At 38.4% G+C, this 27990-nt stretch overlaps 2 protein-coding genes across 2 annotated transcripts; one reads left to right on the top strand and one right to left on the bottom strand.

Annotated features, from left to right (window-relative positions):
* Positions 1–7260: 7260 nt before the first annotated feature.
* Positions 7261–8501, bottom strand: LOC104108177 (zinc finger A20 and AN1 domain-containing stress-associated protein 4-like). Its single transcript, XM_070175268.1, has 2 exons — positions 7432–8501; positions 7261–7396 (listed from the first exon to the last, which is right to left on the bottom strand). Exon 1 carries the CDS (start codon positions 8226–8228, stop codon positions 7608–7610), a length of 621 nt encoding a protein of 206 aa, XP_070031369.1. The 5' UTR covers positions 8229–8501; the 3' UTR covers positions 7261–7396; positions 7432–7607.
* A 5394-nt stretch (positions 8502–13895) lies between these two features.
* LOC138893068 (uncharacterized) lies at positions 13896–15477 on the top strand. Its single transcript, XM_070176838.1, has 2 exons — positions 13896–14111; positions 14182–15477. The coding sequence occupies exons 1-2, from the start codon at positions 13896–13898 to the stop codon at positions 15475–15477; spliced, it is 1512 nt and encodes a 503-aa protein (XP_070032939.1).
* Positions 15478–27990: the final 12513 nt, after the last annotated feature.

Below are 27990 nucleotides of genomic sequence, written 5' to 3'. Positions count from 1 at the left end.
ACTTAATGACATATTTCTTCTCTTTTCCCTTCTTGTTATATATGCTAGTAATTGTGTTAACAGTAGAAATAAACTCTGGAATACACTAGAGGACCTGACTTTTGTCTATAGGGTAGTTGGCTTGTTGGTAGGGGTGGGCTGGGGGGACTTCAATGAACTCCTAACAACCAAGGATAAGTTTGGGGTAATAGCTTGAACACTAATAGAAATAACAGATTCTGGAAATGCTTGAACAATTGCAAATTAGTTAATCTAGGATTTAAAGGTTTAAAATATACTTAGTCTAAAAAAAAGAGACACCAACATGCAAGACCTAATCCTAGAAAGACTTGACAAGTGCTTTGTCACTGATGATTGGATAGAGGAGTTCCTGACTCAACTGTTACCCATCTCCCCATCTCCCTAGGATTCACTCTGATCATTGTCCCCTTCTCTTAAGCTTAATCCATCAAAGTCAGAAGAGGGCCAACAAGCCTTTTAAGTTTGAGTCTATATGGTGCAACCACCCTGACTTTCTTCCTCTTGTGGAAGATATTTTTGCAGTCAGTACTGATATCCTGAGATCCACCTCTGTTTTTACTAATAGGGTGGCTGATTGGAATAAACATATTTTTGGTAACATTTTCCATAGGAAAAAACAGATCCTTGCTAGACTAGCTGGCATCCAGAAGTCTAATGCATATCTCTTTAGTACCTTCCTACAGGACCTAGAAGCCAAACTCTAGCAAGATTTCTATATCATTCTTAGGAGTGAAGAGGACTTCTGGAAGCTTAAATCCAGAATCAATTGGTTAAGTGAGAGGTATGCCAACACTAAATTCTTTCACATATCCACACTTAACAAAAGAAGGAGGAACAAGATCATGTCTCTCTAAGATAAGGTGAGGAACAGTATACTGGATCCCCAAGACATTAAAGATACAATCCTTAACTACTTCACTAAGATCTATACCACTGAACACCAAGGCTCAAATTTGAACAAGAGCCACATTACTAATAGTGCAAATGTCCTGACTACCAAGGAGCAGAGCACCATTGACTCTACCCTTAGGCTCTCTGAGATCAAGTGTGCCATGTTCTTCTTCAAGGCCATGAAGGCACTTGGGCCTGATGATTTTCACCCTTTTTTCTATCAGAAATACTGGCACATTCTTTCCGGTAAGGTAATCCAATACTGTCATACTGCCTTCTCTAACTGTACAATCCCTCCTGAAATAAAAAAAAACCAACCTCCGCCTCATCCCTAAGTGCCCTAATGCCACCATGCTGTAAATTTTAGGCCAATAGGTTAGTGCAACACCATGTATAAGCTGATCACCAAGATCATTATCATAGAATCAAACCTTTTCTATAGAATATCATTGGCCCTACTCAAGCCAATTTTTTAGTTAATAGAAGGGTCGTTGATAATGCCATTGTGGTACAAGAGTACATTACCCACTTCCAAAATATGAAAGGTAAGAATGCCAATATGATTCTAAAAATGGACTTGGAGAAGGCCTTTGATAGGTTAGAATGGTCTTTCATCAGAGAATCCCTCATCTTCTTCAACTTTCCCACCAAATTAACCACCTTAATCGTGTCTTGTCTAACTACAAGCTCTATTTTCATCCTTATAAATGGTACTCAAACTGAATACTTCAAGCCCAGTGGAGGCATTAGGTAGGGGGTCCCATGTCTCCCTACTTGTTCATCATATGCATGGAAAGGCTTTCCAAAAATATTGGCAATGCTGTAACTGATAAAAATTGACTCCCTATCAGCAGAAGCAGATCTAAGATTTATAGGTTCTGGGTGCCACACGGCTTTGGGCTTCAATTTAATCTATTTTAAGTTTCGGTTAAGATTATTCGTCTTTTTGATTTATACATATAAACCGATCAAATGAAATAATTTAATAATTATGACAATTTAGAAAAAAGCATAAAAATTCAATAATATTACTAATATCAACAAAAAAATATTATTTATTTGTAATTGTCATCAACGAGTTTTTTTCTGGATTTTCCTTTGATTTGCATCTTTCTTCTAGATTTTATGGTGTTCCTATTTTTTCTATGATTGTTGTTGTGATACTAATATTGTCTCATTTTTGTCCTTTTGTATTTTTTTTTTCTTTTTTCAAGGGTCTTTCAAAAACAACATGTCTACTCTTTCAGGGTAGGGGTAATGTCTGCGTACACACTACCCTCCCCAAACCCCATTAGTGAGATTTTACTGGGTTGTTGTTGTTTGTTTGTTATCGACGAGTTTTCATATTCTAGAACTATCGTCTCACTCAAGGATGGACAATAGAACTAAAACTTGCTATAGATGCATTTTTAAATGCTCAAAACAAAAAAGTTAATAAATATTATAGATTTTAAAATTAAGCAAGAATTAATGAAGTTAAAAAGGAACTCATAAGAAAAAAGAGATCCGCACCAATTAAAGAAAAAGAAAGAAAAGAAGAAACAAGGAAAAGAAGAAGAGAAAAATGAGAACGAATCTCCTGTGAGCTTTCCTAAATGCAGAATAGTTTTCAAGAGTGTAGCAGGCAGGACTCGATCCCGAGTATTTCTGGCGGAAAATACATTTCTTCGCAATGGCACCAAATATTCAGTTGTTAAACAGGGTGCCACTTTATCTATCTATACAATTTTTGATATATATACACACACACACACACACACACACACACACACATATATATATATATATATATATATATATATATATATATAAGGTTTCGACCAAGGTGTCTTGTGGCGTGCCGCCCCCACCCTCCTTAGTAGATCCGCTCCTGCCTATAGCGTCAACAAGGGAGGGCTTAGAATCTTCCATCTATTCTTTGCTGATGATCTCACTATGTTTGCCAGAGCCAATAGGAGAAACTGTGAGACAATCTTATCCATCATAGGTAATTTCAATGTTGCATCTAGGCAGAAAGTCAACTTTCAGAAATCTAAAGTAATCTTTTCTTCCAACTACCGGAAGAGTGGGCCAAAACCTGCAATGCCATACTAGGTATCAAGGGTGCCAGAGACTTTGGAAAATACCTAGATTTCACCATCTTCCATAGAAGGCCTAGAAATAGTGACTTCTAATTCATCCTGGATAATCTCAACAGTATAATGGCAGGTTGGAAAATCAAGTTCCTGAACATGGCTGGACGCACCACTCTGGCCAAATCATTCCTTAGTAGCATTCCCAACCATGTAATACAATATATTCAATTTCCCTCCCACATTACCAACCAAATTGATAAAATCCAAAGAAAATTTATCTAGGGAACAACTCTTGCAAAAAGGAAGCTCCATATGGTCAAGTGGGCCACTGTCACCAAACCAAAGAACATGGCAGGGTCGGACCTCCAACATGCCAATCTAAAGAACAAAACTTGTGATACCAACCTTGCTTGGAGACTCTACAATAACACTACCTCCATCTGGGTTAGGGTGCTTATGGGAAAGCACTGCAGTGGAGGAGGTAATAGGACTAAGGCTATAACTAGGACATGAAAATATGTTCAGGGGGGAGATATGCACTAATTTTACTGGATGGGTGGTTCACAAAGAGGATATGGTTCGATTCCTTACTGACACATGGATTCCCAAAATGCAACCATTGGATAAAATCCTTAATGGTCCATGGCACCAAAATGACATGAATACCAGGATAAATACAGTGTACTCCAATAGGGCTTGGGACTTTACCTCCATTCCCAACCCAATTCCTCGTGACATTAACATCATAATCCAAAATACTTTTATCCCCACCTCCACCGCAATTGAGGACAAACTCATATGAAACCTTAACCTCAATGGCTTGTTCAGTACCAAATCTGTCTACTCCTTCATTGATGCACTCATGTATAATGACACTTCTCATGAAGACCAATATAGTTGGATTTAGAAACTAAAGACCCCCAATAAGATTAAGTTCTTTATATGGCTCATGCAGCAAAACAGGCTGCCTACATGGAACCACTTATATCACATAGGTCTAACAATTAATCCAAACTACTACTTCTGTGATTCTTCCATAGAAGACATAAACCACATCTTCTTTGAATGTGCTAATGTCAAGGAGTTCTCGCAGCAACTGCTGTACATGTGCAACCATAAGCCTAACCTTAGTGTCAATCCCTTTTCTATGCCAAACTGGGAAGACACGTGGCATAAGCTTCAAAATGTTGATTACAATGCTTGTGATGTTCGGCATATTTCGATATGTGTTGATGTTACTTTGCCCATATTTTAACCGCTTCTTGTTGTTATTTGATCTTTAAAATGCCCAACATGGTTTAATTATTGGTTTTATGACTAATTAAGTTATGTGTGACGATTTAAGGTGTTTGGAGTGCAAAAATATAAAGAAAATGTGGTCTAGCCAGAGGAAGAAGGGTTGGATGCGTCGCATCCAACCTAGAAAAAAACATCATCTTTCGTGCATCCTTAGCAGTGAAGTCGGCCCATAGCGTCCGCCATAGCATCCGTAACTGGGAAGTAGAAGAGAAGGGTGGATGCGTCGCATCCACCCTCGCATGCAAAACTGGGAAGTAGAAGAGAAGGTGGATGCGTCGCGTCCACCCTCACATGCAAAGTTAAGAAATGGAGGACGAGGTGGATGCGTCGCATCCACCTTAGCATCAACCCCTGAAGCCGATTTGGACTAGGGTTAGGAGAACTCTAGCCCACGACTTTTGGACGCAATATATAAGCTTAAAAAAACATTTTTTTGGGGGGCAGATAGATTGGAGAAGGAAAAGAAGCTATAACCAAGTTCTAAAACCACGGAATTCGTCTTGAGTTCTTATTCTCTCTTTCTTTTATTGATTCTTATGCACTCTTATGAAATTTTGGATGATTGCCTGAATATGAGTGGCTAAGAACCCTATTGTTCTAGGGTCATGGGTATACATGAATGTTGATGTTTGAAGTTTAATTTGACGACGTTGGGTTTATCATATTGGGTTGTTTATTTAATTCTGTTTTTAATTATTTTGCTGAGTAACTAACAGTGAAATACTATCTACGAATCTAGAGTTTAACTCGAAAGTGGGAACCCTAGATTGCATATAGAAGTAAATAGAGTAAGTTCTCAAACCCGGGCATCGGGGAACGGATTCGCGATTAGGATAGACATATACCTAATTGCCTTACTCGGTTGCAATACAGGAATTGTAAATGCGTTCTTGTTAAACTTAATTCCATAGACATATAGGTATTAAGTTAACTTGAATAGGCGAGTAAGAACTCGACAGATTCTTACGAGTGAAATTAACCCTGTGAATCAACAATTCAGATAAATCATTTAGTTATTTTAAACTAAGAATGCAACATGAATGTTAGATGACCCGTGACCCTGGAATATTATATCCTATTGATTGTTATTCAAAATTATTTAAGTGTTGTGTTTAATTCTTAGCAATTTATTATTTGATAGTCTTTAGGTAGTAATTTAGAAAATTATATATTTTGTCAGAAATATTTCGAATCAATAAGCTATTCGAGTTTGAATTAGTCAAAAGTTAATCATAAGTCTTCGTGGGAACGATACTTTATTCACTACTTTATTACTTGACGACCACGCATACTTGCGTGAGTGTGTTTGGACCCTTCTGCCTCTGGGCCATCTCGCTCACTAGGAACTCTAATGTTTTGAAAAGAAAAGAAATTATATTAATGTGCACCAAACAATTGCAAAGGTTGTTGAATACCACCATATTGCAGCCACATCTAAACCTGTTATAACCATAACCACTTTATACCTAAAGTGGCAACCACTAGATAGGGACTTCTATAAGTTGCACATTGATGGGGCTACATGCCTTAATACAGGAAAATGGGGTATTGGGGGGGGGGGGGAGGGAGGGAGGTATTCAGAAACAACATGGGTGACTGGGTAGGCTTCATGAGGGGGCTCCCAAACACGGATAGTCTTAGGGCAGAGCTTCATGCCCTATGGATGGGGCTAAAAATAGCTCTCGAACAGGGCTTGTCACCCCTTGTGATTGACATTGACTATGAACAAGTGCTGAAAATGTTAAAACATGGTAACTTGACTCACAATCCCATAATTTCTGAATGCAGGTATCTGATGGAGCAGCTGGGAACCCAGCCATAAGCCATAGCTACAGGGAGCATAACCAAGTGGCGGACCTCCTCGCAAAGGAAGGAGCTAAGAATAAGTTTTTGACAAGACCCAATTTTTTGTAGTTCCTAAGACCCAATTTTTTACGGTTCCTCCGGTGTTTGCAAATGATGTAATTTTGTAAATATATATATATATATATATATATATATATATATATATATATATATATATCCAGTTAACCCAAAAAAGGAATAGTTTTGTGCATGGAAATTGATGTTTGGACAGGTTTAGGAAATCTTTTGGATATTTTTTCTTTTAAGAGTGTTTTCTCGAGAAAAATATGTGTTAGGACACTTGAATACGATGATAACAACACTTGCTTGTCATTGACCAAACCCTCAATTTTTTTTAATTATTATATTAGCATTTGCTTCAACAAGAAATTACCCTAAGAATATTACATAAAAACAATCATTTTACTGTTTGTCAGACTCAATAAAGTCTCCTCTTTATGATCAACCACTATATTGCAAATTTTATTTTACTACCAAAATTCTAGAATTTTTGTTTTTCTTGAATGTACTTATTAATTGTTAGCCATCTTCCTTAATTTCTTTCTTCTTCTTCTTCATCAAGAATGTACGTAACTATAGATTTTGTGCTCTTCAAACACCCCTTCTAATTAAGATAAATAGAGATGCTACCAAATTTAAAAAGAAATAGTATCACATTTATTTTATCCTTTGTTGAATAGCATTCACATTGGGAAAAAACAACAATAAAATGTACGAGCACTCCGTTATAATATTTTTACTTGATGAAATAATTTTAATTTTATTGAAACTTTCTATAAATCTGAATCAATTAAAAACAAACATGCACTCACAAGTATGAACATTTTACATATTGTTATGCAATAATTGTTAGAAAAATTGATAAACTGAATACAACAAGCCAATTTCATACATTCAGATTTTTCTATGTCACTTCGTAGGAAAAACAAGCCAAGTTCCTATAATATATATGCAATTTGCGCGCACATACACATTTTGTATGTGTATTCAATATAATCAAAGATACTTGGAGAATTATGCAATTTGCACACACACACATTATAACATAAGAAAATAATAATGATATGATGAAAGAATGAGAAAAGCAAGTTTTGTATTAAATAAGTAGTTATGGAATTAAAACTATGTTATCTTGACTGTTGTAGCAAATAACTTTAACGAGAATCAACAAATTAAGAAAATTAGAGAAATAAAATGTCCTACCATACATTATAATTACTAAAGAACCAATAAAATATCCTAAACTATAATTATTAAACAACCAATAAAATATCCTAACTTACATTATTAAAGAAAATGTATAATTCAAAGCCCATCCACCAGCTTGTGGTTAATTAGCAACAACTCCATATTATAAATCATCAATCCAATCCATGAGCATCACCAAAACGACATCTTGGCCGTTTGATCAACCACTTCATGGACCAAATGATCAAATTAATTCTCCTTAATTAATCAAATTTTGTGAAGCTTCTCACCCTTAATTAGTGGATTAGCCATGGCAATGGCCACCCTTCCCATTGACTTATAGTCAAAGGTACAACCATGTTGTTCAGGGTACCTATGTGAACCACAAAATGTGACCCCACACCTACATTTGAAATTCGTTAAACCAACCCGCTTCCGGCACGTGGCACAACGATTCGACTGCACCTGAGGGGTCTCGATTGCAGTATCCAACTGCACCTGATATGAGGCTTCAGTTGCAGTTGAATACTGCAGCTGAGGGACCTCGGCTGCAATATTTAGTTCAACCTTAGGGGACCCACATACAGTATCCAACTGTACTTGTGGGCCCCCCATCTCGACCACATGACGTGGTTGTGAGAGTTCAAGAATTGGCAATGACTTCATGCATGGCGTGTACGAAAATGTTGATTCATATTGTTGTTGTTGTTGTTGGGGGCGAGTCTTTTCCATTGCAAGTTGGGCCGCTCGCGATTGTTGTTCTTTCATGCAATGATCCTTATAGCATTTGGAACAGAGGTTTAGAGTTGTTGGGCTGCCAAAGAATCCACAATTGTTGGCACAAAGCCTATGCCCTCCTGCTTCTTGCATTCTCTGTTCCTCTGCCATCTTTTTTTTATCTTTCGATAAACTGCAATTCTCCAAAAGAAATAGACGAACGACAATGAATTATGAGCGATCGACTTATTCAAATCAATCGCTCAATGCCACAACAATATCTCTACGTACCTTATACCTACAAACAAAACAACAATATATTTGACGAAATGTGCTTATAAATAATTCAAGAAAGTGAAGATGACCTAATCAAAGATATAAACCAATCGTTAAAGACGTCAAAGTTGAAAATGTGCGTACGTGAACAGGCGAAGAGATCGGAACAGAAATGAGATTGATGGTAAAGAATAATGAAGGTTTAAATATTGAAAATTGAGAGGGTTTTTAGGTGTGGATTAGTTGGTGGGGTTGGAAATTAAAAGATGAAAACAAAAGAAAGGTACGTGAAATATAAAGGAAACTTTTGGGTTACTTGGTATTGCCGTTTTAGAAAGATTCTTGGAGATGCCAAAAGTGTAGTGAGAGTCCATAAATATTTACTTGCACCCAATAATTTACATCAAATCAAATAATTTAACTTTATTAGCTAAAAATTAAAATATGAATACATATTATTTAATTATGAAGGGGAGCTTTGGAGAACGATAAAATTGTCTCCGTATAATTTATAAGTGACGGGTTCGAGCCGTGGAATCAGCCACTGATATTTGTATTAGGGTAGACTACCTACATCGCATCCCTTAGGGTGCGGCGCCCCTTCCCCGAACCCTACGTAAACATAGGATTCTTCGTACACCGGGCTACATATATATAAAAAAACACAAATATATTATATTTATTGATCTAGCGTAAATGTACCACGTACGAATAAGTTTTATTTGTAAATGGCTGTAAAAAGATTTGCTTTATGACAAACACTTGCGATGGGAATCATAAAAGTCGTTGATGCTACGTTAAGGAGACCAATTCTTTTGTTTTTGCTTTTGCATTGCTTTAAGTCTACGTTTGTGTTTTCTTGATATGATTTGCTTAATTTTTTCTGCTCTGTGGACTATCATTTTCTCGTTCTAAAATGGCTGCAATAATAAATATTATAACATAAAGTTTCTATTGGGTGATTAAGACCCTCAGAAATTGAAGTTTGCTCATTCAATTTTTCCTATTAAAGTTCGGGAGTTGAGAACATTGAATATTATTCATTAATCATTACAATGCATGCAATGAACCACAAATCCATTAAAAAGAATTATTAATTATGGAAACTCAAAGAGAAAAAGAAAATTCCAAGTTTGGGACAATGACGCTATAATCAAATGAGTAAAATATTTTATTCACATTTATATATTCTTAACTAATGCTTTTTTGCATATGATTCTTTGATTCAAACAAACAAATAAATTTGATATTTAATTAAAACCCTATCTCTTTCCGTGAAGGGATTGTTTGTGGGTGAAGAGCTGGTGGCTGACGCTTAAGACTTGGAATTAATAAGATTCATACTTTATCTTTTATCAAACTCAAATCAATCTCTCTCATATAATTATCTTACATAAAAAAATGACTTGAGTTATATAAACAGACGATATAATAAACTTTTTATAAATCAATGTAACTTAATATATTATAACAGGTTATTTATTATTTATTATAGGTAACTAATCAATGTTATTAAATAGAACTACATCCAATTATCTTTTGAATAATTTGATTGTGTAAATATATTTACATCTTAATTAAATTCAAAAAAGATACGCTTTTCATGTACTTGCTGCTACTGCTAGGCGCTAGCTATAGTTCTCTTTTTTTACTCCATGTTAAGCAAAACACAGGAAAGACAAATCTTGAAAGCTTTCCCTATCTTCCCTTTCCATTCAATCCAATCAGTTTTGTAACAATTGCTACATTTGAAGCACAATTTAAAAGGAATTGGAAAGGCAAAAACACAGAGAAGAGAAAGGAGAAAAACCTCTATTATGTTTATGCCAGCAACAACAAAACAAACCCAGTATAGTCTCAGTGGGGCTTGGGAAGGATACAGATGCGGACCTATGTGTTATAGTGAGGGGTCACGGGACGCCGTAAGTTTCGGCAGAAATCTTGTATATGTATATTTATATACATTGAATATGATTAATTTGAAGTATTTGGCACCTTGAACACTAAAAGCCTTTAGGGGCACTTGTTGAGTAAAATAATGTGTCGTTGTCGAATAAAAATTGCCTCGGGAATGATAGTGTATACGCAAACCCTACCCCTACTTGGAAGGTAGAGAGTTTGTTGTCGTCTTGTCGATAAACCCTAGGCTCAAGGAAAGATAAAAATAAAGCAATAGTAACAAGCAAATAACAACAAAAAAATAATAAGATAATGAAGCGAAAGAAATAATATGTAATAATAGAAGTCTAGCAATAATAAAATACAAGACTAACACTAATACAACTTAACGGGAAAGAAACACTTCTGACTACCTAGTAGCTTTCTACATTAATTTTAGACCTCCACACTTTCATGTCAAGTGCCATATCCTTGATAAGTTGAAGCACCGTCAAAGAATTGTAAAAGTTTCAAAACCATTTAAAACATAGTAATATTTAAATAAAATTGTTTAATTCATTAAATAATATTACTTCATACAAATGGAATCAAGAGGTAATGGAAAAGTAAGATTATTGATTGGAAAAAATAACTAGAACGACCATGATATACAATAATTTAATGAGAGAAGGACCACAAAGAAAATGAAAGAAACCAAAATATATTGATGAGAATGGTGTTTGTAGGACCATGTGTTTCGAAAAAAAATCTCATCGTTTAAAATTAGATTTTAAAAAAACATAATTAGTTGGAATCCTACTCAAAAGGTAAAACCAAAACTATTTATTTACGCATTTTTCAATGAGGAAAAAACATATTTAGCCAATATTTAAAAAAAATTTATAGAGTACTAGCAATAATAAGTAATTAACAAACATGACAGCTAATTAACTATATTTTTAACACAAACCTATAACGCTCGAACAATCATTCCCACAACTTTCTCTCCCTCATTTAATGCATTACCTCAAGATGGTCTCATTTCTCCTTCACCTTTTAAATCTAATTGTTATACTTATAATATATTAACTTTAATAATACATTGTGTTGTATAATTATTAAATACATGATGAATAGTAATGTTATATATGAATATACATTACTAGTATATATTCATAGTATCTTAATGGTATATACATATATATATAATACTATCATGTATGACGTATTTATGATATACACATACAATATAATACATATACATACATATATATATATATAAAATACTATCATATCATTCATAAATTGTTTCAGCCATTGTATGTATAAAATGTGTATTTATTTCACATATATATATATATATATATATATATATATATATACGTTATAAATATTTATATACATGATATAATGATGGTATTTAACGGTGTATAAATTACAATGGTATTCTACTATATTATATACACGGTATAATAATGATATTTAATAGTATTAATATATAACTTACAGTGGTATTCTAGTATATTAATTTTATATTTTATCATATTAGTTCCTCTTTAATGTGCTCCAAGCCATTCTAGCGAAGATTCTGTAAGAAAGAGAAGGAAATATCTTCCAAAAGTCTCCCTGACAAAGCAAAGAGCAGGTATGGGAGTAGGAAAAATTATTTTTAAATTCAGGAAATTTTTTCAGGACTTCATAGAATTGGTCAAACTTTCAATTTTAAATTCAAAATTAGATCCGCTAAAATGATAAAAAAGTTTGTTATTTTTGGAATAAGCAGAGAAAATACTACTATTATTTATGAGAAAACTCTTTGAAAAGTGAGCAACCGTGTAAAAATCTCTTCTCAATGGAACCTTCGCATGAAGAGCATTTGTCTCGATTAATGGTTAGTATTTTACTTACAAATCGTTGTCTCTCGCAGAATACGTTATAAAATGGAAAATTATCATTAATAACGACAAAAAAAAAAAGACATTCTGAAAGATTCTTTAGATTAAATAACAACAAATTGATATTTTTCTAATGAAAAGAAACTTTTGGAAGTCACGTAGAGTTTGGATTTTATTGTGCTCGAAAGTCGAACTCAGTTTCTAGAGTGCTAATAGTCGAACTCAGTCTCTCAAAAAAAAAAAAAAGTTTATTCCACGTTTATATCAAATCGATAAATAATATATAATATGCAAATAGATTTGTCACTTCATAATGTTTAATTTATGCACGTTCTCATCTCATATTTTCACTAAATAATAATAAATTAAATATAATTTAACGTAAATACAATAATATAAATAAGTATATTCCCTATGTGCTGCTATACCACTGAACTCATGTTCGATTGTTGGGCAAACATTCCAGTAAGGCAGCTTCGAAATTAAAATAAGCAAAGTGTTTTCTTATTTCAAAATTAATGACTTCAGACTGTGATGCTATCGGACCAACAGTCCTTGTTACTAGTAGTTATCAGTTTGTTCTTAGTATTTATATCTTTAGATTAGATTGCATTTATCTTCTAGATTAGATGATATCATAGTTAGTTCTTCAGAGTTATCTATTTGATTTAGATAGGATTCTTTAGTTATTTGGTTTACATAAAACTCTAGAAAGTTGGTTACTGTAACTTGTATTTAAACTCATTTATGCATTCAATAAGAGATACAGTTTTCCACCATCTATTCAAGTGTTCATATGGTATCTAAGTCTATACAACTCTAACGAGCACGATCCTATTTTTTCTTTCTTTCAAGCACCAAATCCTCTAATGACGAAAGATGGAAACACTTCCAGAGTTATCAATGCTGACAACACTACTGGTATTAACACCATAGTTCAATTCAACCCCGATTCCCAACTGCCAATCAAACTTAGTGGCAGTCACAATTTTTCCACTTGGAAAGCTCAGTTCTCCATGCTTATTGTCATGGGCGGCTTTCCAACCATGCTCCATGACCCCTTGGACGCTCCCCGTGGCGTCCTGGCCAGCCTCCCAACGCCCGTTGCCACGGTCGGCCCCGTGGTCTAGGCAACTCCAAGTGACGAGAGCGCATGTACCTCTGTCGCCCCATCGATAGCCATCGCCAGCGCCCAGCCACAGGCAGATGCAAACGGCACCGCGCGCGCAGACTAAGTCTTTTTCATTGTAAATATAGAGTAGTTTTGCTGCATTTTCTTTAAGTGTGATTTTTCAGCTTTCATAGGTCTAGTCATGTAACTTTAGTTTTTTTTTTTTAAGCATTATTAAGGGGGACCAAGCAATCGAACTTTCAAGCAAGCAAACAATTCTCTGTACTGGTGTCTCTCCCCCCGATACCGTGTTATTTTTCTGTAATAGCTTTTATTCAATGCAATCAAGATTTTTTTTCATTCTCAATTCTCTTTTCTGCTCTCTCTTTGAATTGATCACAACATTAGTTTTCCCGTACGGCACTGACTATCTAGTCTAGCGTACGGAGGAGATCTCAGTTGGCGGACAATAATCGCACCGACATCGGTTGCTTAGCCTTACGTCGCCCTTCCAAGGAACTTCAGGAAGGCGTCGCGTAACAGTTGGTATCAAAGCCTAGGCTCGACATCGGACGAGGGATTACATTGCAATTACCACCATTTCTGACCATGGTGAATTATGGGGATCACATCGCGACCCTTGAGGGAACGGTTGACGCATTACGACCCATCGTGGAAATGGTGCATGACCTAAAGACCAGCCTAGTGCAAATGTTGGATGACCTGGACCACAGACTGATCCAGGCCGAAGTTGACATAGAAAACATCAGTCGCGACTCTGAAGGAGACCGGCAAACGGCAGCCACAGAGGCAACTGGAAGTTTTGGTAAATTTGAGGTCCTCCAACAGGAGCGCGCCGAGGATTTAGCCAACAGGGCACAAGAGGCAGACAAGGTGACTGCCATGCAACAAACTATAGACAACTTGACAGGCCAGCTCAATGTTGTCAATGCTGATTTACAAGGCCTGCTTCGAGGAGGTGGAAACCGGGAGTATTGTGAACCTCGCCCATGTGGCCCAAAAACTGAAAATTCCTGAGCCAAAGCCATACAGTGGAGCTTGGAATGACAAAGAAGTGGAAAACTTCATCTTAGACATCGAACAGTACTTCGATGCCGTGTGGGGCCTAGAAGAAGCTAAGAAGGTAGCAACTGCTACCATGTACCTTCAGGGTGATGCCAAACTCTGGTGGCGGGTGAAATACGAAGCCATCAAGGCTGGTGAAGATGCCCTCGAGACATGGGCAGAATTGAAGGCAGCCATACGCCTACAGTTCTTCCCCGAAAATGTTGAGTACAATGCTAGGAGAAAGCTATGGGAGCTCCGCCAGACCAAATCAATGCGGGATTACGTGCGGGAATTCTCTGCGCTCATGTTGAACATCCACGACATGGGGGACAAAGACAAACTCTTCACCTTCCTAGAAGGGTTGAAACCTTATGACCGCATGGAGTTGCAAAGACAAAGGGTAGACACGTTACCTAAGGCAATCCAAGCAGCAGAGTGCCTTGGAGATTATCAGGTGGAAGCCCGGAAGGACATGCCTCAACAACCTGTCCGAGGAGGATTCAAAGGAGGCCAGCCGAAGACTGGTGGCCCTAGCAGAAGTGGAGGAGATCGGAGTGCAACCAAATCTAAGGCTCCCTCCTCAAGCAGTACTAGCGCTGCATCTAACAACAATGATCGGGGGAGGAAACCCCCATCAGGATGTCGTCATTGCGGTAGATCACATTGGAATAATGAATGCCCACATGCACAGATGAACGCCAATCAAGCTTTTCAGGATGGGACGGATGATGATGCCGATTATGCGGACCAGACCGAACCAATTGGTGCATTCAATGCCATTGTTGGCTCTATTTCTGAGCCCCTAGCGAGAACCAATGCTGGTATCCGTAATAAGAACGACCCATGTCCAATCGCCAAGAAAGGGAAAAATAAGGCGAACGGGAGGACTCCTCCTCATCAAGAGAGTACCGTAATGTTCATTGACATGAAGGTAAATGGCAAGCCCATTCGGGCGATGATAGACACAGGTGCTACCCACAACTACTTAGCCTTGACTCATGTGGAGTGCCTCGGCCTAGTTGTAGGAAAGGGCAAAGGTCGTGTCAAGGCTATCAACTCACCACCTCAGCCAGTGGGTGGAATAACCAAAGATGTACCGGTGAAACTTGGACCTTATGAAGGAAAGTTCAACCTGCGAGTGGTGATCATAGATGACTTCGAGTTGATAGTGGGGTTGGAATTCCTGAGATAGACCAATACCAAGCCCGCACCGTATGCAGAATTGCTACTGATGATGGGAGAAAATGGAGCTAAGTTCTGCATTATTTCGTGCATTCCCATGAAGATGGCAACCGAGAACATCTCGGCCTTGCAGTTGAAGAAGGGGGTAAAAAGACATGAACCCACGTTCCTGGCTACCCTCTGCATGGAAGATATAGAACGCTGCTTGGGTCCCATTCCTGCACCCGTGAAGGAGTTGCTTCTGGAATTTGAAGACATCATGCCACAAGACATGCCAAAGCGTCTTTCGCCTAGGCGAACTGTGGACCATGAGATTGAGTTGGTGCCGGGTGCGACGCCACCTGCCCGGGCACCGTACAGAATGTCACAACCCGAACTCTCCGAGCTTCGGAGACAATTGACGGAAATGCTAGACACATAGATCATCATGCCCTCCAAGTCCCCATACGGGTCCCCTGTGCTATTCCAAAAGAAACATGATGGTAGTTTACTACTCTGCGTGGATTACCGGGCTCTAAACAAAATCACGGTGAAAAACAAGTACCCTATTCCGCTAATGGCAGACTTGTTTGATAGACTGGGTGGTGCGATGGTATTTACCAAAATAAACCTGAGGACAGGTTATTTGCAAGTTCGAATTGCAGAGGGTGATGAGCACAAGACGACTTGTGTGACAAGATATGGGTCGTACGACTTCCTGGTTATGCCCTTTGGCTTGACTAACGCGCCAGCCACATTTTGCACCTTGATGAACCAAGTCTTCCAAGAATACATTAATGAATTCGTCGTGGTTTATTTGGATGACATTTTGGTATATAACCAGACACTGGAAGAACACCTAGAGCATTTGCGGAAGGTCCTAGCCCGATTACGAGAGCACGAATTATATACGAAGCTATCCAAGTTCTCCTTTGCTCAGAAACAAATTGACTTCCTCGGACATGTCATCGAGGAAGGGTGGATCAAGATGGACCAGCAGAAGATTCAGGCCATTACAGAATGGCCTCCTCCTAAGGATATCCATGCCTTGAGGTCGTTCCTTGGCCTATGCAACTTCTATCGGCGTTTTGTGAAAAGTTACTCCCTCATTGCAGTGCCGCTGACAGAACTTCTCAAGAAGGCCACCCCGTGGGATTGGGGCCCCAAGCGGGAAGAGGCCTTCGACGCATTGAAAATGGCTATATCTAATAGCCCAGTCTTGGCCCTCCCTGACTTGGCGAAGCCATTCGAAGTGCAAACGGATGCCTCCGACTATGCACTTGGTGGAGTATTGCTACAAGAAGGGCATCCCGAAGCGTACGAGAGCCGGAAACTGAAGGATGCAGAGCGGCGCTATGCTGCCCATGAGTTCATTGCTTATGCCTTTGGCTGTCGTTCATTGCTTACACCTTTGGAGGCATTATCTACTGGGAGCCCCATTCGTGGTCAAGACAGATAACACAACCGTTAGCCATTTCATGACCCAGCCAAAGCTGAATGGTCGACAGGCTAGGTGGCAGGAACTCCTAGAGGAATTTAACTTCAACCTGGAGTATCGAAGTGGAAAGACAAATCATGTTGCTGATGCACTCAGTCGGAGAGCTGATCTAGCATCGGTGTGTGTACTCGCTGCCCTAAAGGGAAGCGAAGTAACCACCACCATAAAAGACCAAATACATAATCTACTCATCAAGGATCCTGCTGCACAGTATTTGGTTGATTTGGTAGGACAGGGTAAGACTCGCCAGTTCTACACCGAAGATAGTTTCCTAAAAGTGAAAGGGAACCGACTTTATATTCCTAAAAGAGGTGATCTGCGACGGGCTCTTCCTGCGGAATGCCACGATACTTTGTGGGCCGGTCATCCCGGTGAGGAATGCACCATGGCATTGCTTCACCGTGCATATTATTGGCCTCAAATGGTCGATGATGTCGCTCAGTATGTGAAGACTTACCTAGTATGCCATAAGGATAAGTCAGACCGCTTGACGCAGGCAGGGCTCTTAGAACCACTAGCTGTCCCAAAAAGACCTTGGGAAAGCGTTTCCCTGGACTTTATCACTGGATTGCCCAAGGTCGGAGATCTCACAACTTTCTTGGTTGTGGTGGATCGGTTTTCCAAGTATGCTACCTTTATAGCAGCCCCATAATATATATCAGCAAAAGATACAGCTCGACTATTCTTCTCTCATGTCGTCAAATATTGGGGCCTACCTAAAGACATTGTTAGTGATCGGGACTCACGCTTCACTAGCAATTTTTGGACCCAACTCTTTAAGTGTCTCGGGTCAAAATTGAGTCATAGCTCAAGTTTTCATCTGTAATGTGATGGCCAGACGGAGCGATTCAATGGCATGTTAGAGGAATATCTCCGACACTTTGTGACCGGATCACAGAAGAACTAGGTGAAGCTTCTGGATGCTGCTCAACTGTGTTTCAATTCACAAAAGAGCTCAAGTACCAATAAAAGCGCTTTTGAAATTGTTACCGGACAGCAACCGCTACTCCCACACACAGTGAACGCACCAAACATGTCAAAATCTCCTCGGGCGGCTAGCTTCTCAAAAGAATGGAAGCAAAATTTGGAGATAGTGCAGAGCTATCTTGTCAAATCCCAAAAACGGATGAAGAGGCATGCTGATCAGAATCACCGCTTTGTTGAATACCAGGTGGGAGACAAAGTGATGGTCAAAATCCCAAAGCGGTACTTGTTTGCAGGGGTCCATGACCCTCGCCTATTGCAAAAATATATTGGACCATTGTCCATTGAAAGATGCATTGGGAAAGTTGCCTACCGGGTGGATACCCCAGCTTGGTGGAAAATCCATCCTATTTTCCATGTCAGTCTCCTGACACCTTTTCGGAAAGATATGGAGGATCCTTCACGAAGCCAACTCACAATACCAAGTATTCGAGGTCCCAATTCAACCGGAAAAAGGCGTGCTGAAGCTATTCTTGATGATCGAGTGATTCAAGCCTCAAGAAAAGATCACCAGGAGTTCTTGGTAAAATGGCAGAGATGTGATGCAGAGGAGAATACTTGGGATAGGGGAACAAACCTCAAAGCCTATAAGAGCCTGATTGATGATTACCTTGCAAGGAAGGCGCCGAGGACGTCGCCAACTCAGGTGGGGGAGAATGTCATGGGCGGCTTTCCAACCATGTCCCATGACCCCTTGAACGCGCCCAGTGGCGTCCTGGCCAGCCTCCCAACGCCCGTCACCACGGTCGGCCCCGTGATTTCGGCATCTCCAAGTGACAAGCGCGCATGTGCCTCTGTCACCCCACCGATAGCCATCACCAGCGCCTAGCCACAGGTAGATGCCAACAGCGCCGCACGCGTAGACAATGTCGCGCACGCAAACCCTGATGCTAAAGACAAAGTTGCTGCCAACAGACTTGTTTCTGCTTTGTAGAAGACTAAGTCCTTTTCATTGTAAATATAGAGTAGTTTTGCTGCATTTTCTTTAAGTGTGATTTTCCAACTTTCATAGGTATAGTCATGTAACTTTGATTGTTTTTAAAGCATTATTAAGGGGGACCAAGCAATCAAACTTTCAAGCAAGCAAATAATCAATCGTCTTCCCACCCCACTTTTAAATAACCAACCCCCATTTCAAAAATTATTTGGTGAAATACCCAATTATGATGACCTTAAAATTTTTGGTTGTTTATGTTATCCTTGGCTCAAACCTTATTCTAAAAATAAACTTGAACCTAGGTCCACTCCATGTGCTTATATCGGATTCTCTGTAACCCATCATTGCCACCAGTGTTTTGATCATGTGTCATCAAGAATTTATTTATATCGTGATGTGCAATTTTTTGAGAATATTTTTCCTTTCAAAAATTTATTTTCAAATATTGCACTTAAATCACATAGACTGGTATGGGATAAAATCACAAATAAAGAACCCACAAAATCCACCTCTCAATTCCCCTTATTTTCAGAATTACCCCAACCCATTATAAACCCCACACAAAATAAAATCCCCAAAGTTGAACCCACGGCAGAATCCCCCCCTCCTTCATACTTTATCTCCTAATGAAACTCCATATACAAATCTATCACCTCCACCTGAGATTCCCGGCGTGTCACCAGTGGTACCAGCAGATTTGGGATCTTCACAAACTCATGTATCTGTAACGACCCGACTTGTCATTTTAAGAATTTATACGTCGTTCAGTGACTTAAGGTCTCGAGCAGCCTCGCAATATATATTATGACCCACGTGTGTGGTCGAGTTCGATTTACGGATGATTCGGAGTGATTTGGGACACTTAGTCCCTAAAAAGGAAACTTAAGTCTTAGGATTTTGACCGTAGTTGGAACTGTATGAAGACGACTCCAGAATGGAGTTCTGTTGGTTCCGTTAGCTCCGTATGATGATTTTGGACTTGGGAGCGTGTCCGAAAAATTATTTGGAGCTCCGTAGTGGAATTAAGTTTGAAATGGTGAAACTCAAAATTTTGGAAAGTTTGACTGGGGTTTGACTTTTTGATATCGGGGTCAGAATGCGATTCCGAGAGTTGGAACAGTTCTGTTATGTCATTTGAGATGTGCCTGCAAAATTTGACATCATTCTGGGTTGCTTTGATAGGTTTCGACACGAGTTTTAGAAGTTGGAAGTTTTGGAAGTTCATAAGTTCGATTCGTGGTGCGATTTATATTTTCGGCATTATTTGATGTGATTTGAGGCCTCGAGCGAATCCGTGTTAGGTTGTGAAACTTGTTGGTATGTTTAGACGGGGTACCGGGGGCCTCGAGTGTGTTTCGGATGGGATACGAACCACTTTCTTCTATTTTTGAACTGTTGTTTCTGTTTTCTGGTGTTCTTCTTCGCGTTCGCGAAGATCTCCTTGCGTTCGCATAGTGTTACTGCTGACCACCTTATACTTCTTCTTCACGTTCACGTTCAGACCATCGCATTCGCGAAGGTTCATCTTTTCCTCCACCGCGTTCGCGATTAGCCACTCGCGTGCGCGAAGCTCTTCATGGCAGCCTCATGTTTCTTCTTCGCGTTCGCGAAGGTTTCCTGTTCTTATTGTTCGCGTTCGCGGCCCTTTGCTCACGTTCACGTAAGTCAGTAGTGGGCCATTAGATTTTTCCTCTCCGCGTTCGCAAAGCACAACTGGGCAGTTCATTTTTCTTCTTCGCGAACGCGATCCCTTCTCCGCGTTCGCGATGCACAATCACCTAGGCAGAATATAAGATTTCCAAATCGAGGGTTAGGCCATTTTTATCATATTTTGACTTATAGAGCTCGGTTTTGAGCGATTCTTAGTGGGTTTTTCAAGCAATTCAAATGGGTAAGTGTTCTTCACTTAGTATTTAATATATTCCATGATTTTTATCTTCATTTCTATCATTTAATTTGTGTTTTGAGTTGAGGAAAAATGTTGGTTTTGAAGAAAACTTTCGAAATGAAAAAATCACGATTTGAGGGACGAAATGATATCGGAATTTGATGATTTTAGTATGGTTGAACTCGTGAGTGAATGTGTGTTCGTATTTCGTAACTTTCGCCGGATTCTGAGACGTGGGCTCCACGAATGAATGTTTGAGTTAATTTTAAAATTTTTATTGAAAAATATAATATTTTCTTATGGAATTGATTCTATAATTTTTGTTGACTGTATCTAATTAATTATGACTAGATTCGAGTCGATCGGAGTTGGAATTTGTGCAATTTGTGTAATTAAAAACCATGTACACGAGGTGACGAGTACGTACTTGGTTTTAATGTGCAAATTTTATTGAGTTAAAGTCTTGAGCATATTCTGTAGTAAATTAGATAATTGTTGGCGTATATTTAATCATCTACTTGGCGTGCCTAAATCCTTATTGTTGACTCTGTTATTATATGACAATTTGATGTGATTGTTATTTGATTATTTATGAAATTTTGTGAATTTGCTGGTTTGATAATTATTGGAATTTAATTTCATTTTGGATTTTTTCCTCTGCAAATAATTAATTAAATGAGCTTAAAAAGATGTGTTTATATAATTATTGGAAATTTGATTTTTATGAATACTTTTGTTTTATGTTGAGTAATTTTTCCATTGATTATTTTTGGGTTGTTGTACGCATTGTGTGGAGATTTTGGCTATTTGTTGTGAAATTAATTGACTTGGTTGTATCTTTGGAATTTGGTTGTGGCCATTGGGCAAATTGTGATATGAATTGATTTTTGTTATGTTGTTGTGATAATTTCCCGTGTAAATTATTGTGTTGTGTGAGTTGATATTTTGGGGAGATAAGGGTGGCATTTCACCGTTGATATTATGTGGTTATAAGGGTGACATTTTACTATTGTTGTATTTGTTGAAATATTGTCTGGGCGGAGCGATAAGGGTGGTTATAGGACCGATAAGGGTGGCAATATGAGCGATAAGAGTGGCTATTGATATTGTCTGGGCGGAGCGATAAGTGTGGCTATAGGAGCGATAAGGGTGGCTATTGATATTGTCTGGACGGAGCGATAAGTGTGGCTATAGGAGTGATAAGGGTGGCAATAGGAGCGATAAGGGTGGCAATAGAAGCGATAAGGGTGGCTATTGTCAGGGACGATATGTGATGATGTGGGGTTGTGGTGTTGATAATTTTTATGTGATGTTGTAATTTTTCTTGTGTCTATTTTAATGCCTTGTGCAATAGGTCTTGTTGATAGTAAATTGATAACAATCTGTTTTATGAAATGATAACGATAATTGGCACGCGAATTGTTCGTGCAGTTGTGATATGAAATAAGGGCATGAGGTGCCGGAAAAATATGATGATTTAATTATGGGCACGAGGTGTCGTGGAAATATGAAAATGGGTTGAGACTTGTGTTTACGAAAAATATGAAAATGAGGTTAGACCCGTATTTTTATGATTATGAAATGAGGTGTCACATGGTGACTTTTTATTTGAAAGAATTATATTCAAAATATTTATTTGGAAGTATTTTTACTTAGAAAGTATTATAGGAAAGAATTGTACTGGAAAGATATTTATTTAAGGAAATTATATATGAAAAATAATTATTTGAGAAAATTATATTTGAAAGAGAATTATTTGGAAGAATTATATGTGAAAGACATTTATTTGAAGGACTTGATTTAATTGGGTGTAATTGTACTTATTAATTGTTGAGCGATATTAATGGTATTCTTGTTGTCTGCTGTGTATATTAGTGGTTGTTCATGTTGCCCTATTGTTATTTGTTTCCTATTATTTTGTATATTATATTGCACAGGTTATTAGACTAGTGAGTGTCTTGATTGTACCTCGTCTCTACTCCATTGAGGTTAGTCTTGATACTTACTGGGTACCGACCGTGGCGTACTCATACTACACTTCTGCACATTTTTGTGCAGAGCCAGGTATTGAAGACAACGGACTTGAGCAGAGTTAAAGAGGGATCGTAAGGATTCAAGGTAGAGCTGCTTGGTCGTCGCAGTCCCTTGAATCTTTTTATTTTATTGTACTGTTAACTTGTAATCAAACAGTATTGTATATTCGGTTCTCGTGATTATTCTATGTATTCAGTTAGAGTTTGTGACTCAGTACTACCAGTCTTGGGAGGTTGTATTTTGTAATTATTTCCGCTGTTAGTTTTTAAAAAAATGGCTTGAAAAGGTAATTAAAATCGGCTTACCTAGTCTTAGAGACTAGGTGTCATCACGACGCTTGTGGTGAAATTTTGGGTCGTGACACTATCTCTTCCTACTCTATCTCCTCCTAACAATTCTCGTTATTCGAGTCCATCCTCGTCGCATTCATCTTTTGCCCGACCTCTGCCACCCTTTAAACTCTCTATAATTTACCTCATTCATCAACCAAATCCATCCCAACCTCTTCGCCACCACTGTTAGTGTATCAACGGGGCACCCCGAACCCAAAATCAAACCAAATTTGATGCCCCCCCCACCTGCCACCATTGTTCCTCCCGTTGAGCACCAAGTAGAACCACTCCTGCCGCACAATCCTTCCTCTCCCAATCACATAGTTACTCGTTCACAAAATAACATTCAAAAACCAAAAAAGCTTTTTGACTACTTCACTCACTTGGAACCTACACTCGTACCCCACACTTTCAAACAAGCCCAAAAACATCCGGAGTGGAGAGCTGCAATGAAAAATGAATTTGATGCTTTACTGAATAACCACACTTGGGAACTTGTTCCAAATGATCCCTCTAAGAAGTTTGTTTCATGTAAGTGGCTTTTCAGGATTAAGAGGAAAGCGGATGGTTCTGTTGATCGCTACAAAGCGAGACTGGTTGCGAGGAGATTTACTCAGAGGCCGGGTGTCGACTTTCACTCCACTTTCAGTCCAGTGGTCAAACCCACCATTGTGCGACTCATACTTGTTGTTGCCCTTCGTTTTCACTGGCCTCTTCGTCAGCTCGATGTCAACAATGTATTTCTTCAAGGTGACCTTGAAGAAGAGGTTTACATGACGCAACCTCCGGGTTTTGCTTGTGGTAATAATCCGACTCATATTTGTAAGTTGCGCAAGGCAATTTATGGCTTGAAGCAAACACCTCGGGCTTGGTATAATGCACTCAAAGGCCATCTTTCCTACATGGGATTTGTCAAGACTGAATCTGACAACTCCTTATTCACTCGGCATAGCAACGTTGGTTTCATGTTTATTTTGGTATATGTTGATGATATCATAGTTACTGGTAGCAACTCTATCACTGTGAATGAGGTTATATCTTCCCTTCCCTCTCATTTTTCAATTAAATATTTAGGAAATCTTAATTATTTTCTTAGTGTTGAGGTGGTTCGGAGTTCTGATGATATTATTCTCTCTCAAGCTAATTATGTTAATGAGATCCTGAATGATGAATTGATGGCTGATTGTAAGAGCGCTAACACACCAATGAGTGCCTCTGCGTTGCTAAAACTCTGATGGGGCTCCGCTAACAAATGCAACTCGCTATCATCGAGTCCTAGGCAGACTTCAATATCTGTCTTTTACAAAGCCGGATATTTCCTATACAGTCAATAAATTGTCCCAGTTTATGCAATCGCCATCTGATCTTCATTGGAAATCTGTGAAACGTGTTCTCAGGTACCTTCGTGGTACAATTCAGTTTGGCCTGCGTGTGTCCCCGAACGTTGATTTCAATCTGCACGTGTATTCTGATGCCGATTGGGCTGGAGATCTCACTGACAGATCCTCCACGTCTCGTTATATTATGTTCCTTGACCGAAACCTCATCAGTTGGTCTTCAAAAAAGCAAAAAACTGTCACTCGCTCGTCAACTGAAGCTGAATATAGAGTTGTTGCCAATGCTCTTGCCGAACTGTTATGGGTGAGAAACCTATTGCTTGAAATGCGGCTTCCTATCAGAGATACCCCGACAATCTACTGTGATAACATTGGTGTCACTTATTTAAGCGAGAATACGGGCCTTCATAGTCGCATGAAGCATGTCGAGGTGGACTTTCATTTTGTGTGCAACCATATTGAACGCAAGGCGGTTCGAGTTGTTCATGTTCATTCAGCTGACCAACTAGCTGATACGCTTACTTAAGCACTTGCCAAACCAGCCTTTGATCGCAATCTGTTCAAGTTAGCCTTAGTGACACATAATCTAACTTGAGGGGGCGTATCGGACCAACAACCTCTATTACTAGTAATTATTAGTTTGTTCTTAGTATTTATCTCTTTAGATTAGATTGCATTTATCTTCTAGACTAGATGATATCATAGTTAGTTCTTCAGAGTTATCTATTTGATTTAGATAGGATTCTTTAGTTATTTGGTTTACATAAAACTCTAAAAAGTTGGTTACTGTAACTTGTATTTATACTATGCATTCAATAAGAGATACCCCTTTCCATCATCTATTCAAGTGTTCATATATGCACACCCTAAAAGTAGCATTTGAGCACTAAATCTCTTTTTTTTAATACAAAAGAATTCCCATTTGGATCATCTCTAGAGAATAACTATTTCATTTCTAAACCTAATTTATATTTGGAGCTTTCAACTCTGTAGGTCAGACTTACTTTGAACAGTTTATAGTAAAGTTTAAGTATTTATTTTGTTTTTTAATAACCGAGAAATCCTCGAGGCCCGGTAGCGCACAGTTCAAAACTCAGTGGATATTTGGCGTCCCTCTGTCCTTCACCACTTAAATATCATAATTTTGTCTTTGGCAAGGTTCAAACTCATTACATGCTCTAACCAACACATCATACCTTGCGTTCTTACCACTAACCAACGTATCACACAGTATATTCGTTACTATTGTGAGCAAGCTGTTGAATTTACCAATATATCCATAATCCCATTTCCATGTAAAGTTCAGAGTACAAAGTACAAACTAACATTTTAATTGAGACAAAAAAATGAAGTACATTGAAGAATAACCAAACAGAGAACAAATTAGATTACAAGATTAATACACCTCTTCTAACCTAGATTAGACTTAGCTTCAAAAAGATTTACAGCTCTATCGTAGGAAGACTGGACTAATTGGCATTGTAAATGCAACCTCTTGGGACTATTTCTTAGACAATTTTAGTATAATGGCTACATATGCCTCAAGTATCATGCCAAAAGTGGTGCTTCAATATTCTCTGCATTTTCGTCGAAGGTCTTCTTTGAGGGATCCTCTACTTTTAGCATGCAAGCATAATAAAGCGAAACCATCTGGTGGAATTTGTGCAAGTTAAAGCTTTCACAAGAACAGTGACATATGAAAAAGTCACGGAAATAAATAAATAAAACAGCTTACCGAGACAAAAACCACGCTGAAAGAACGTTATGAGTGGCCCAAGTCATATCCACCACCACCTCCGCAAGCTCACATATCCTCTACCACTGCTTCTATGACCATATGGCATCGAAGACTAGGTCATCTGCATTCTAGAGTTCTTAAGTATATCTTGAATAAATTTTCATTTCCATTCTCTGAGCGAGACAAGTTTCTTTTTTGTAATTCTTGTTTATCTAATAAAGCCCATCAGCAACCATTTAGTCAGTTGAGTTTGATAAGTTCCAAACCTCTTCAAATAATTTTTAGTGATTTATGTGGACCCTCTCCAGTTCTATCCATTGATAAAGAATTGTATTATTGCTTGTTTGTTGATCAATACACGCGGTATACATAGTTGTACACTTGAAAAAATAAAAGTGAGGTCAAAGAGCTTTTTCAAAAATTCCATCCTCTAATGGAAAAGCACTTCGATACCAAAATTTTATCACTTTATACTGATGGTTGAGGGGGTATAAAAGTCTTGACTCTTATCTCGCCCTTCACGGTATCGAGCATCTTTCTTCACCACCTTATACCCCTCAAAGGGTCGCTCTTGCAGAGAGACGACATTGTCATATTATTAAAACTACAAGAACGCTACTTTATGAGGCATCTCTTCCATCAATTTTTTGGTCATTCGCGTGTCAACATGCTGTTTATTTAATCAATCGTCTTCCCACCCCACTTTTAAATAATCAGCCCCCATTTCAAAAATTATTTGGTGAAATACCCAATTATGATGCCCTTAAAGTTTTTGGTTGTTTGTGATATCCTTGGCTCAAACCTTATTCTAAAAATAAACTTGAACCCAGGTCCACTCCATGTGCTTATCTCGGATTCTCTGTAACCCATCATTGCCACCAGTGTTTTGATCATGTGTCATCAAGAATTTATTTATCTCGTGATGTGCAATTTTTTGAGAATATTTTTTCCTTCAAAAATTTATTTTCAAATATTGCACTTAAATCACATAGACTGGTATAGGATAAAATCATAAATAAAGAACCCACAAAACCCACCTCTCAATTCCCCTTATTTTCAGAACTACCCCAACCCATTATAAACCCCACACAAAATAAAATCCATGAAGTTGAACCCACGGCAGAATCCCCCCCCCCCTTCATACTTCATCTCCTAATGAAACTCCATATACAAATCCATCACATCCACCCGAGATTCCCTGCGTGTCACCAGTGGTACCAGCAAATTTGGGATCTTCACAAACTCCTGCATAAGGCATGTCTCTATCTGTAACGATCCGACTTGTCGTTTTAAGAATTTATGCCTCGTTCAGTAACTTAAGGTCTCGAACATCCTCGCAATATGTATTATGACCCGCGTGTGTGGTCGAGTTCGATTTACGGATGATTCAGAGTGATTTGGGACACTTAGTCCCTAAAAAAGAAGCTTAAGTCTTAGGATTTTGACCGTTGTCGGACTGTGTGAAGACGACTCCGGAATGGAGTTTTGTCGGCTCCGTTAGCTTCGTATGATGATTTTGGACTTGGGAGCGTGTCTGAAAAATTATTTGTAGGTCCGTAGTGGAATTAAGCTTGAAATGGCGAAACTCAAAATTTTGAAAAGTTTGACCGGGGGGTTGACTTTTTTATATCGGGGTCGGAATGCAATTCCGAGAGTTGGAACAACTCAGTTATGTCATTTGAGACGTGTTTGCAAAATTTGACGTCATTCCGGGTTGCTTTGATAGGTTTCGACATGAGTTTTAGAAGTTGGAAGTTCATAAGTTCGATTCATGGTGCAATTTGTATTTTCGGCGT

Source organism: Nicotiana tomentosiformis, chromosome 5 (genome assembly GCF_000390325.3).
Source record: "Nicotiana tomentosiformis chromosome 5, ASM39032v3, whole genome shotgun sequence".
Lineage (NCBI taxonomy): Eukaryota > Viridiplantae > Streptophyta > Magnoliopsida > Solanales > Solanaceae > Nicotiana > Nicotiana tomentosiformis.
This window is presented reverse-complemented; position numbering and strand designations above follow the sequence as displayed.